This window comes from Lampetra fluviatilis, chromosome 1 (genome assembly GCF_964198595.1).
Source record: "Lampetra fluviatilis chromosome 1, kcLamFluv1.1, whole genome shotgun sequence".
Lineage (NCBI taxonomy): Eukaryota > Metazoa > Chordata > Hyperoartia > Petromyzontiformes > Petromyzontidae > Lampetra > Lampetra fluviatilis.
In genome coordinates this window covers 8,742,269-8,755,387 of record NC_136275.1, presented here as the reverse complement: position 1 = coordinate 8,755,387, position 13,119 = coordinate 8,742,269, and the positions used below count along the sequence as shown (strand labels likewise).

General features: G+C 38.3%; 1 protein-coding gene across 1 annotated transcript in view; it reads right to left on the bottom strand.

Moving 5' to 3' along the window:
- The window catches only part of LOC144936452 (prostasin-like), a 52,992-nt gene that overhangs the window by 1,561 nt on the left and 38,312 nt on the right, over positions 1-13,119 (bottom strand). Inside the window, exons 3-6 of the mRNA XM_078863512.1 lie at positions 11,679-11,804; positions 9,194-9,369; positions 3,328-3,493; positions 1,598-1,872 (exon numbers count right to left, since the gene is read on the bottom strand). Of these exons, the coding sequence (XP_078719638.1) occupies positions 1,598-1,872; positions 3,328-3,493; positions 9,194-9,369; positions 11,679-11,804 (743 nt within the window). The remainder of the gene's footprint in view (positions 1-1,597; positions 1,873-3,327; positions 3,494-9,193; positions 9,370-11,678; positions 11,805-13,119) is intronic.

Genomic DNA, 13,119 nt, shown 5'->3' with positions numbered 1-13,119 from the left:
CCTGACACCATTACGATGTCAGTTACTAGAGATACCTGGAAAGTATTGCTTGGTGTATGAAAACATTCTGCCATCCTGCAAACCTGCAACCTCATCAAGCTGTATTGATCCTAAAATCGAGGCCTGCAGGGTTGCTACACTTTCAAATCTGCCTTAATCCTGTGATCAAAACTTGTGGTCCTGCAACTTCTTGTTTCAAGCATATGATCAGGTATTGCGGTATGGTAAAATGGTCATCCCTGTGGTGATCTGGTTATCAGAGTTCTACATCTACAACTTCGTCTCTGCTTTTGTGATCTGGAAACCCAAGTTCCATGCACATAAACGTGTTGTTGCTACTGGAGCTTGCCACGAAAGTACTGTGCTTTCAACCCTTTTTTGGTTCCTGTGATATTGCAACCGAGTTCTGGGAAGGTAATATGATACTGGGCCTTAAGAGGGTTTAGAGCTCTCTCTGGCCAACGGGGTTCTGTGAGTACCTCATATGCATTATACCCCAAATCCCATAGAACAGTTTAGCCAATAACGACACGTTCCGTGGCCATTATTAAACACAGTTTAATTTTCCCGAGCCATAGACATTTCCCTGGGTTAACTGGAACGGAGTTGGGATTTTACCATAAGTGCCTTCACCCATGATATAATTAACTTTTGAATTGCTTTGATATGTCAAACCATACCTTGAATTTACATTGAATCATGCTGTTACATTTTATGTTACTGTGATACCAATTCCTTTCTAATTCACATATTGGACATGAATCATAACCTGTGTTTAAATGCCCTTGTAACCTTAGAAAACGTTTAATTAGGAGGACGTGTTTCCTTGTGCAAACCCAAAGTTACTTGTTTTTCCTTATCTTGAACATGTGCCATATAATCTGTTATCCTGCTGCTATACACAGCTTCAGACAAAGACAAAGGTGCATGCCTGGATTCCGTCTGTGACTGTGGCTGATGGTTTGTCTGTGTTTATGGACCCCTTCCGAGAAAATGTGGTCGAGGCATTTGGCGATTCTCTAAATCCTCCATATAGGAGGTGTTGGCCAAAACCGACTCTCGCAATGCTCTCTGTACCATATGCATTGAAGCACATATATAAAGATTTGTGAACTCATCTATGTTAAATTTCTTGATGGAAACATAATTTGAACTGTATTATAGTCTTGCTCATGATCAAATCACCTGAAATGTGCCAGATCTTGACAGAGCTTAGAGCTAAGCCAGGTGAGTCTGGATAATGTTCGGACAGGCAACCACCACCCATGCCAGGTTTTATATGCGGCTGTGGGACTAAGTGGTGTGCAGTAGTAGAGAACAGTGGAGCAAAATCCATTGGACTGTTTTATGCTCCCACATCCATAAACATAGCCTTCAACAACCCTGCCATGACCAGCACGTTGCATTATATATTCAAATAACCCCCACGACCTCAGGATGAGGAGACCGCCATCCAGAAGTGGATTGAGAAACAGGTAGGCAGTACATACAAATTAACTAAATTTGCACATTAAGGATTTACTGCTGTGAAACAGTTCATTACCATGACTCGCACTTTGTATTGCGTGTACTTTTGAAATCACAAGCTATAGCTCACCAGCCTCGGAGGTTCGTCCCCATCCAGAGATGTAGCAGGTCTTCCCAGGCAGTGGGAAGTGGCTGGTGTCCGGCGGCAGACAGATCGGGGATATTTGGCTCGTGAAATCCACAGACCAGCTCAACCGCACCAGTGCAATGTCATAGTCTATGGCTGTGTAGTTGAACCTCTCATGAGTGATGATCTCAGCTACCGCCAAATTCACAGAGCTCCAGCTGTCGTAGATGTATGTGGTACCCAGACGCACTTGCCATGCATTGACATCGTTTCTTCCCCTGCAGACAGAAACATGTATCCATTATTCCTACAATTATGGATGAACAAAGGTTAAATTATGGTTCTTGGTGCAGTAATTGGTTAACGGAACACATGTTAGCATTGTCTAGGTACAGATACTTGCTGACATTTTAGAGAAGCTGCCACAGTTTGATGGTTAACATAATGAATCTGATTTTCTTGCTCAGCAGTTAATTCATGGGAACATTTCTTAAATCCCATCACCTCTGTACACCCAGTAATATAAATGGGTATATAACAGTTGATTGGCAGATTGCATTTTGTGTGGTAAACTATGGGTCCTCTCACCTCTTGGAATGTGTCTGGTCATCATGGAGGATTAGGCCAATTACCCTCTAGAGGGCTCTCTAGAGCTCCCTCGAGTGGAGGCCCTTCTGTCAGCAGTGGCATGAGAAAATAATAGCAGGGCTACACCTGCAGATTTACCTTTCTATAATCTTGCTCTGTTTTGGGTAATAGCCCCCTGAGCTTCATATTTAAACATGTTTGAGCTGACTGATTAAAAAAATAATTAAAGTTGCATTTGCCTGGCATACACATGCCAACAGGATCAACTACATATGTCATTCTGGCAATTCATGCTGAGACAGACCAAACTTAAGATCATTTGAGGCAATGAGAAATACATTTGTACCAGTTTTGAAAAACACAGTATTGTATGTGCCAGACGTTTAATCAGTTTATTTTTCCAATCAGATCCTGAATATTTATATTACATAAGGATAACTTGAATTATTCAACAATAAAGTAAAATCAATATTAACCAGCTTCATGGCAATTTTCATGGACATGCAGTTTGCAAGTAAAATACTTATTCTAATTTTACAATATACTGTCTTTAAATTTAAATGGGTGTAACTGGCCAAACTGTTATTGTTAAAGCGTTAAACATATACGTTTCATTGGTAATTCATAAATGGAAATTTACAGGATATGAAATTAAGAGTGAGACTCTTTTTTGCTCAGAAATTATGCTGGTGTCGACCAATACACAATGTTTTTATTATTACATTTTAAACATGTGTACTTGTGTGACAGCTTGGATTCATGCGTAAATTTTTACATCCTAGATAACTTAATACTTATATTTTCATATTGTCACATAAGCAAAACATGAACAAACATTGTGTTGTACCTCTCTATGATGAACCACATTTATTTATTTTTAAACGCAAGGCACTCATGAAAAAAGTGTATCCAAGCATCATATAAAAGAACAGTAGAGCAGACAACGTATGTTATGAGAGGATGAGTTTTTAGTAAATGGGCTATATCGTTGATTTAAACATCTGCTTATTTTACAGAACATTAAAAAAGTATATTAAAACGCTAATATGTAAGGTCTACAACAGTGCATTGAAAAATACAACTATGGAATTATAATTTCACTACATTGCTTCGTAAAGAAATCCATAAGGTCTTAATCCACATACTCAAAACAGTGCGCAGCAGATACGAGCCAGTCCTTCGAGATGAGACTCGCTCCGCACATGTGACTATTGTAGTATTGGAGGCTTGCCTGCCACGGCCACTTTCCCACATTGGCAAGACTTCCACCCACAACGCGACTCTTCCCTCCTGTAGGAACTCGGCCACACTCTAAACAAGTGGTATAAAATCAGCTAAGGTGTATACACGCAGAATCAGTTGTTTTTCCAAGCACATTCTTGTCAATAATGTTAGTTGCACATGATTGCTTGTTGATAAGGTGGACTAATGAACGCTCTCCTAGATTTCAATGAGACAACTCATCAACATGACATCAGTAAAGGTCATGTCCCATGGAAACCCAGCTGGGATTGTAGCAAGGATTTGATCAAGTAGCAATAGTGGTGGGAGCTGGTGCTTGATATTGACTGGGTGATGTGACTGGATCAGAAAGTTAATGTGAACGCTCAATATTGTGCAAGTCTCATCAACTGTTTAGCCAGTTCTAATAAACCAATGCACATGTCTAATATTGATAAATCGACATCTTATCAACTAATCTAACAATAATGTCAAGCTCCCTCTAAAAATTGCATTTTTTTGTACGCTGAGAACAGGTTTTCCCCCTTTTTCTGGCAACAAAGAGGTGTTAAGATGTTAAAACACCAAACTGAAGCCTTTTACAAGGAATCATGTTTTAATTAACCACAATACTTGTGGTCAGAATGCAAACAAAAAACATACTCTGATAATATATGCATTGTCTTTGAAACTGATTGGTCCACACCAGAGACAGCTTTATTTTGAGCCTAGTCTCAAAACGGTGTTAGACCAGAGGACGCCAAAAGGCGTCTACTAATCTTACACTCTACAATCTAGTAGTAGCACAGCAGTCACATTGTGCTTATCAATTGGGCAATCTGATATCAATACCTGTGCAAGACACATTTTTACAATGTTTTACAATGTTCACATTTGATGCAATTACCTTCACAACCCACCACTTATTTCCACAACATGTACTCCCTTATGATTCACCATTACAAACTTTAACATTTTATTTCATTACATTGTTACGTTAAAGTGCTTATTTGTTTTTGCGATGCTACACTCACCTTTTTTGACTGTGGGAACAATCTTTGGAACACTGAAATAAGTGAAGGTAAATCTTTTCCCTGAAAATAAAAACATCCAGTTATTATCAAGGTTGATACAAGTATGTATAGGACCATATTTCATATATAAACATTGTAATGAGGTCGCAAAAATAATCTCCATGTCATTGGTATTAATTATTTTACATTCATGCTAATGTTGTACATTGCAGGCAACATTTCTCAGAGTACCATTTTGACGAGGACTCTGGAAAACTGGCGACTTCACTAAATTTTAGGATTGGTCACAAACAGCCATTTGGGCAGAAAGTATAAGCATTACAGTGTGATGAAATAACATCTCGTTCTAAGATCAGCAACCTGATTTTCCCCCAGAAACTACTATGACCACGAAAAGAAGTACAAATGTATTCAAATTCTTTACATCAGTAATAATGGGTGTGCGTTTAGATATAATGTTCATTTTAATACATGATCGTATTTAGTCAATTATAAATTAAATTTGTATTATACTAGCCGTTAAAAAAAGTGTTTCTAAACATTGAAGAAATCGTTTCTACATTGTGGATTTACAAGTATGACCTCCCAATGTATGTTATGCAGCCTGTGTTATGTATTTCGACATACAGGGTTCGTTTGTACGAAGACGAAGTAGCAGGTGGATGCTGTCGGAGTTTGATCGCACGGATAGTGGAATGCTCGAGCCGCAAAAGATGCCCAGGCTGGTGTTCAGAGATCTTACTCCATCATAGACAGTGAGGCTCTCATTCCAGCAGAGAGGGTCATCCTCGAGTCTGTGTGCCCACGATAAATTGATATACATAAGTGTTCGTGATGCGTGCGTTTTCAATAATTCATTCATGAACATATGTCTACATATAAATCATGTAACAAAGATATCAGAAAGATACAAGCGTATGAGAAGGATTATTGCATGTGTAGTGAGCGACTTCCCAGACACAACGTGGAGAGGACTTCTTATTTACTAGCCTTTTGCCTGTCCAAGGACGGGTGTATTGCAGTAAATCTGAAACTTGCAAGCGAAAAGCAGACTGCGACGTGATATGAATTGCATCCATTCGTGTGCAATTTGTAAGGGCGCGGTGACACAGACCTATTTCATTTTACGGTTGTTCATCATGACGTCCTTTTTATTGATGTCTCAATCGCGTGACGTGAGGGTTCTGTCTTTGTAGTGAGGGTTGTGAGTTGACGCTGAGGAGGGGGGAGGGGAGGTGCCTCGGCCCGCCATGTGGAGTGACGTCAGCCGCATATTATTATGAATGAGGGGGGGGGTCCATTTGGAGGACGTCACCTGCTCATGATTATTAATGAGGGAGGGTGCTCCATGTGGAGTGACGTCAGCCACTAATTATTATGAATGGGGGGGGGGGTCCATGTGGAGGACGTCACCTGCTCATGATTATTAATGAGGGGGGCTGTTCGATGTTGAGTGACGTCACCTGCTCATGATTATTAATGAGGAGGGATGGGCGATGTGGAGTGACGTCACGAGCGTTAAGGATATTCCTGGGTTATTATAGTAGGTATTTCTCACACTTTAAACACAATCACTGGGCGACATATATAAAAACACGGCTGCGCATAGCTGACCCATCTACACAGCCCCATCGTCGGTGTATAACTATATAGCTGGCTGACTAACATAGCGACGACAATGATGAGAGCCGTGCAGAGGATCGGCCATGTGGCCAGACGATGAAGAGAGATGACAGCGAAGCCAGCGACGGTAGCCAGGACCCGGACCCCACGACAGCCCCGAACCTTCCATCACGTACCCCTTATATACTCCCCGGCGTGGCCAGGCCCCACCTCCGGCCACGCCTCCTTCTAGAACCTTCGAGCAGGTTACCGAAGCTTCCCGGCTGACCCCGCCTTTTACCTGAAACCCAGTTATGCCCCTCTTCTAGTTGGTTATTATAAAACGTACCCATACTCGTGATTATCCTTCCTGGTCAACAGATGGCACCCTGTCATTACACATGTACAGTAATGATCCAATACATACTATAGCTAGGCTTGATGGCACACAAGTAATCAGGTGTTTTGAAGGATCATGCAGAATTCTTCAAGCACTATGAGATTCCCAAATCTGCTGGGCTGTAAGGTGGTGAGGAGGCAGAAGTAGATTATATCGCTGTCATGTACTAATATTTCCATCTTGCCATCTCAGAGCTACTATTTGCTTCCATGCTGCCATTGCTTGTTGTGATATCTTCATTATTATTAACAGTGGTCCCCACTTTCAGTGTATTATAAATGATATCTCAATATTTAAATCGGTGACTTATTCAACAATTTTGCTTACATTTATTGCTTATGATCAGTATACATTCTCTCATCTCCAAAGCCAAAGTTGTAATGTTAACAGTCTTTTATTGACCGTAATTAGATGTCATCTCATTGGCAATGTTGAAGTGTAACTTGCTTCATACCAGCTTGCAATCACATCCTGTGTTGAATTTTGGGATGACAGAGATATATTTTACAATCTGGGGTTTATCCGTGATAATCCAGACAGCTTTATTCATAATTTCTAAATTTGGGCTCCTCCATTTCCATCTTTTACCTACTTTTGCATTTCAGGCACCCTATAATGTGCTGTAATGCGTTTTACCTTCATTTAATAGTTAATATGTTCGTACAATTGTTCTACTTCATCTTCATGGCTTGTTGTTGGAGCATATATAATCATTTTAGTTTGTTGTGGATCAAAAACCTCAATGGTAACTGGGCAACTTTATATGAAGCAATCTTGAATTCTACAGCTTTTTCTTGATTCCAGGGAAGGCAAAATCCCACACCATAATTAGTCAACTCTCCCTCAAATTAATACATGTTTGACACTATTTAATTGTATGGACTTTCCTTATTCTCACCATCAACTATGTCCAACCATATCCTAAGTTATGTCTCCAGCAATATTGCATGTAGCAAGGCCATATCCAAAGGCGTCTTGCTTGTAAACAGTGGTTCTTGGCACCCATTGCTCCTTCACTTTCCCACCCATCATTGCTAAGAACTAGCTCACACAAACTACCCAAGTTTGTTTGTATTTACTCACTGCAAGTCAAAAAAGTCGATTTTGACGTTGAACCCTTCCGGTACACGCAGCTCCCACAAGAACAAGAGTATGTTCTGCCTTTGCGAGGTGACATCGAATGATGAAATGCTCTCTGCGTTGTTCTCCAGCACTGATGTGTAGACTTCCATAGCTATTTGGAACACAGCACAGATAGGCTGCCATTACTTTTTGCACATGTACCCAAGCACTTTGAAGGGGGGTTATTGTTGTTATGATTCTAAACATGTTTTCGATTTTCCATCATCGAAGTGCATAGAAGCACGTGTATAAATTGCAAATGCTGCCAATCAATGAAACGGGGCCTGAAAAAAGCAATCTAAAGATGAAAACAATTGTGACTCATTCTGATTGCAGTGCTGGTACAATAAGTACACAACTTTGTGATGAACATGAACAGCTGTGGTAAATGCAATTATAACTGAAATAACAAATAGAAATTGGGACATTTGGAACATTTTAACGGCCTCTAATTTGTATTAATCATAAGTCGTTGGCAGTATCGACAACAGGCTAGGTTAAGGTACAGAGTCTAATTCAAGGAAGAACCTCAATATATGTATATCTACTGGGGGCGCCCCTATAGACACATGAATATGATTCAGTTAAATACAACACACAACTCAAAGACATAGGTCCCTTGTATAGCATTTAACAAATATTTGAGGTAAATGCTGTTAGCGAAGTACCTATCACACAACAAGTAGTGATGGAAATACGTCGAGAAACAGATATACACATATTTTTAAACATTGCCCAGCATTTATAAAATGTATTTAATCTCCACTTCAATTCAATGTTGGAGGCAATACTACAGTTAATCCTTAAAATTTAATTTACTGTGAAATATGAAGAAAAGATCTATTTTTTCCTACTCAACAAAAATGGCAGAAGCATGAAGTTAACAAAATGCTTGATTAATGTTACATCTCCGCCAAATTTTTGCCAATGAGATAATCAATATTCTCTCCATATTTTCCAGTTAAATTTATTTTTGTAGCATTTCCTACAACACAATTATTAGAATAGTGATTCAAGTATATGTGATCAATCATGTGCAACGTTTATTCTTTGCGTTATTGCTTAGTGTGTACATTATATTTACTGTAGGTTAGTTCTTGCAAAAATGCATACACGATAAGCAATAAAACACAGCAATTAAGATTGTAAAACATCTCCGTTTGTCTATTTGCACCTCAGTATGTCAACACATTTCAACTTGTCTCTGCATCTGTTTTTCTCTGTAGCTCTGTCACCATTTTGTGCAAGTTGCAACACAGATAGAGACTTCATTGAAGTAAATCAAACACATCTGTGCTTGCCAATAAACATTGCATATTATACAAAATAATCTAAATTATCAAAACAAAGACATCTCATGTCGCCTAAATTGCAGCCTGCAATCTAGACCAAGCCAACGTTCATTCTTTTGCTCATTTTGAGCAAATCTGACATTTTTTACCGGTTTAAACTCATGTTTAGCAAAATTTAAACCTAAACCGAACCTATCGAAGCTACTTTAAACCCTAACCGATTCAAGCTAATACAGAGAACCCGACCTGCAACTGAAATGATGGTTCCACTGTTTTGTACAAAGTATCATGTAAATATGTACACAGCGTGCCTACATTTACCTTGCAATGTTGCGCTTACCTTCGTAGGTGATTTTAAATGGTAGCTGTGTGTAACTAGGGTTGTAATAGCGGATGTAGAGGGAATTGCCAGTAGATAGGATGGGAGGCGGAACAATGGAGCCACTAAAGCGACCCAGGTATGGGGCGTCTAAAGATTCTCCATCATAGATGTCGAGCATGCTGTAATAGTATATGCTGTTAATAAAGAAAGGAAAACATTTTGTTAAGTCTTGATCTACATGACAGATGCCTCCCAATCATTGATGGGCATGTGGCACTGAGCCAGTGATGTGAATTTCACAATCCTCCATACATCAAACACGGATAACATCTTAAAATATAATATTCATTACTATGATAGGTCCCAGCTGAAGCACATTTATCGCGTGTTGCATAGGTTCACGGTTTTACCCCATGGCTGACCTGGTTAATACTGTGGATGAATTAACTATAAATACATGGCAACTGCTTTACAGTGGACATACAGATCCCATGCCGTTCATTAAAAAAAGAGTAAGCCTTTTATATGGCATCGTGGTCCAAATTTGACAATTACTCACAAGTTACTTAATTAGAAACCATAATTTCCCTGCCTGCAATAGCTTTCTGAAAAATAGTCTTGAGACACGGTAAGGCTTTCATGGGTAAACAAATATAATAATCATATTTGTAATTGGCAGTGTAGTATTTATTGTTTTATATATCTTCACTTTCATAATCTATATATAAAAGGGCAATTTGTGAATATGTGTGTCTGTTCGAAATGTTTAACACACTTCCCAACATGTAACAAACGTTAAATTTGGCATGTGGGTAGCTTCCAGACTGTACACAATGCAAAAAGTATAAAAATATACTTTTGTATTTTGGGGGTGGGCGCAATAATGGATATATTTTGCACGGCAAGTGAGCGGTGACGTCACATCTGTGATGTCACCCACATGCGGCAGCGTCACACAGTGTGCCTGCTGATGTCACGCATCCCCCCCCATACTCTGCGTACTCTGCGTAGGCAGAGTATTAATCCAAGACAAGAATCCAAGCTAGTTTGGAATAAAATGTAACTTATATTTTCTCCTGCATGGTGATAGAATAACTAAAAATAGCCAAGGTTGTAAATACAATTGTTACCTTTTTAAGGCTTGATCTTTGTTTTTGGCAGTAAAAAATATTTGAAAAACTGCAAGTACAATTTGGTGTTGTGCTCATGACTGAATCTAAATCAATTGTATATCCAGTGTTTAGTTTGTGTTCTGCGATAAGTGACCGGTTAATTACGTTTTCATGAACGCTGCATCTTAGTCGTCTTCCTTATCATCAATATATTGCTCCTTACAAGTGTCCTATTTCATGGCATAGATAACACTACTCTTTTCTTTGCATGGCATTGGATCCTAGCATGGAAAAGTAAAGTTCACAATGTTTATGGGTTTATAACATACTTTAATTTTGTGTTAGTGAACTATGTGTTCAGTATCTTTGGCGAGGTATTGTGCACCAGCCAAGGACGAGTTGGGTTGCTCTTGCTTCACATTCCACATTATATATAATGTATATTATATATAATATTTTCTGTAGAATCTTGAACTTTACTGCTTCCATTCTGAGTAACAATTGTCTTTTCAGGGCTGAGTAAAAATAATGGGGGTAACCATTGTTTTTAAGCAAATTTTTCACAGTTCCATTTAATAATTCACTCATTCACCAATTTTCTATTATTCAGACATGTACTTGTTGCTACGAATTTAATAATATATTTACCATTTAAATATTTAATTGTGGACTCGATTGATTTATGTTTTCATGATATATTGAAGAATGAGAAAAATAAATACATAATCAGCTCAACAGCAGTTATGCTTTTGGGCCTCACTCGGCTCATCCTTTGGCTGTCTTTCCTTCAATTGTGCCTGGTCCAATGCACTTACACTTCTTAACAGCGAGTTCGATGTCTCTCTTTTGTTTCCTGATCCGTGTGCTCCTCATTGTGGTTTTAAGCACCCTTCTTCGTGCACTTTACAGATTTATTTCTTATTTTAATCAGTGCTGACGTTGTTTGACATCAACAGTAGTATGCACTAATTGAAACCCTTCTTGAAACCTATGGATATGCTGCTTCTCATTTTTTATTTCAGCTTTAAAAAGTGCTCCACATCAATTTTTCATCCTTGATTTGCCTAGTTATTAATCTATATTTGAAGTAATATAGGTGCTAGGAAATTACAAACAATACAACAACAGTATCGCCATGAGCAGCATATGTGAATATCCTGCTTAATATTGTGATGCAGAGGTGCAGAAATGGCACAATGGTTAGTGCACTGCTATGCACCTGGTGACCCAAGTTCAAATCCTGGTTACCAATCCGTACTGGTCAAAACAACCCCCGTGATTGACATGGCATGGAGAAGCCAACAGCTGTAATTATTATTACTATTTTAACCATTATTTAATTGTGAATCAAGCAACAGGAAAACAATCATAAGTTGAAATACACTACTCACTTCAGTTCTTCAAAGGAGAGTTTGATGATTGTGCCGGCTGGGGTGTTGATGTTCCAACTGCAGCGGTAGTCATAGTCCGTGGCATTGGGGGATAGGATTGACCCTTGCCATCCTGTCAAGTTGCCACTACATGGTGCAAAAACTGACGAGGAGAAAATGTGGGAGGGTTCAATAATTCCAATATAAACAGATATCTAAAATTTAAATTTCAATAAAACAGATGCTATGTCAATTGCATTGCATATTAAAAATCTACAACTGAATTTTTAATAACTGAAATATATGCACAAGGTGAAGATATGTTAGTTAGTGTATGCTCTAAATTCAGACACCAAGTGTGTGGTTCACGTATTGGCTGAAGGAAATGAATTTCATCCATCTATGTGCAACTCTCAATTTTGCCCAAGATAATAACAAAAGGCTAATTCAGAGTTCTCTACCAGGTTTACCTGGCCTTCTACCGATATATACTGAGTTATGACGTGGTCTGTATTGAAATTCAACTGTAGTGCTACCTGTGTTAATATCGTCACTCAGGATGTATAACCATGTGAGGTCTGATCAAACTCACAGGATCTGATCCACATTTTTTCATGTATGGTTGTTGAGGCAAAATCAAATCCAGATTAGAAACTCAAATTTGTTTATATATTATGTTTCTAAATTTAATTATAGTATTGTTTACTTCAGAACACGTATGTAAAATGTATAAAACATTTTCAGTAACCTTTAAATAGATAAAAGGGAATTCCTTAAGACATAAATTGTAGTTGGATATGTAGCTCATGGTGTATTATTTAGTAAAAGAAAGTAATTTTAATGATATTGTATATACATTTGTTTCCTGAGCCAGATATTGAACCTTTATATTTTTAGTTTCAAGACATGGTTTTAAACTTTCTTAAACAGCGTTATTGCCCAGGTAACTGTAATTGTAACCAAAATGATTTTATATCTTTATTACTATAGACAGTTTCGAAATGCAATTTTCAGTTAAAGACATATCATGAAGCAAATTGTAGAGGTGACCATAATCATATTTTGTTGTAAAATGAGAGTTAAATTAATGGAGTTAAAGAAACAAATAGGGAGCCCTGAAATCCATATTCGTTTATTAAACACGGATTTAAAAAAATTCACCAGGTGTAAAAAATATATTTAGTCAGAAAATAATACAAAGCAAATTATTAAATGAGCAATATGAGGAAATAGTATGAACAATGCATAGGAGACAAAAAAAGATATGAGAACTTAACAATTATGACAATGCTGCTTGTGGTGGTGATGATGACATGGACACTGTTGATGATGCTGATATTTACAGAAAGCCTTTGAGATAACCCCCCAACGCCTCGAGTAGGACAAATCATCTTATGTCATCATCATCATCACCAAAAGCATAATTATTGTTACTCGTATCATCACACCAACCCCCAATCTA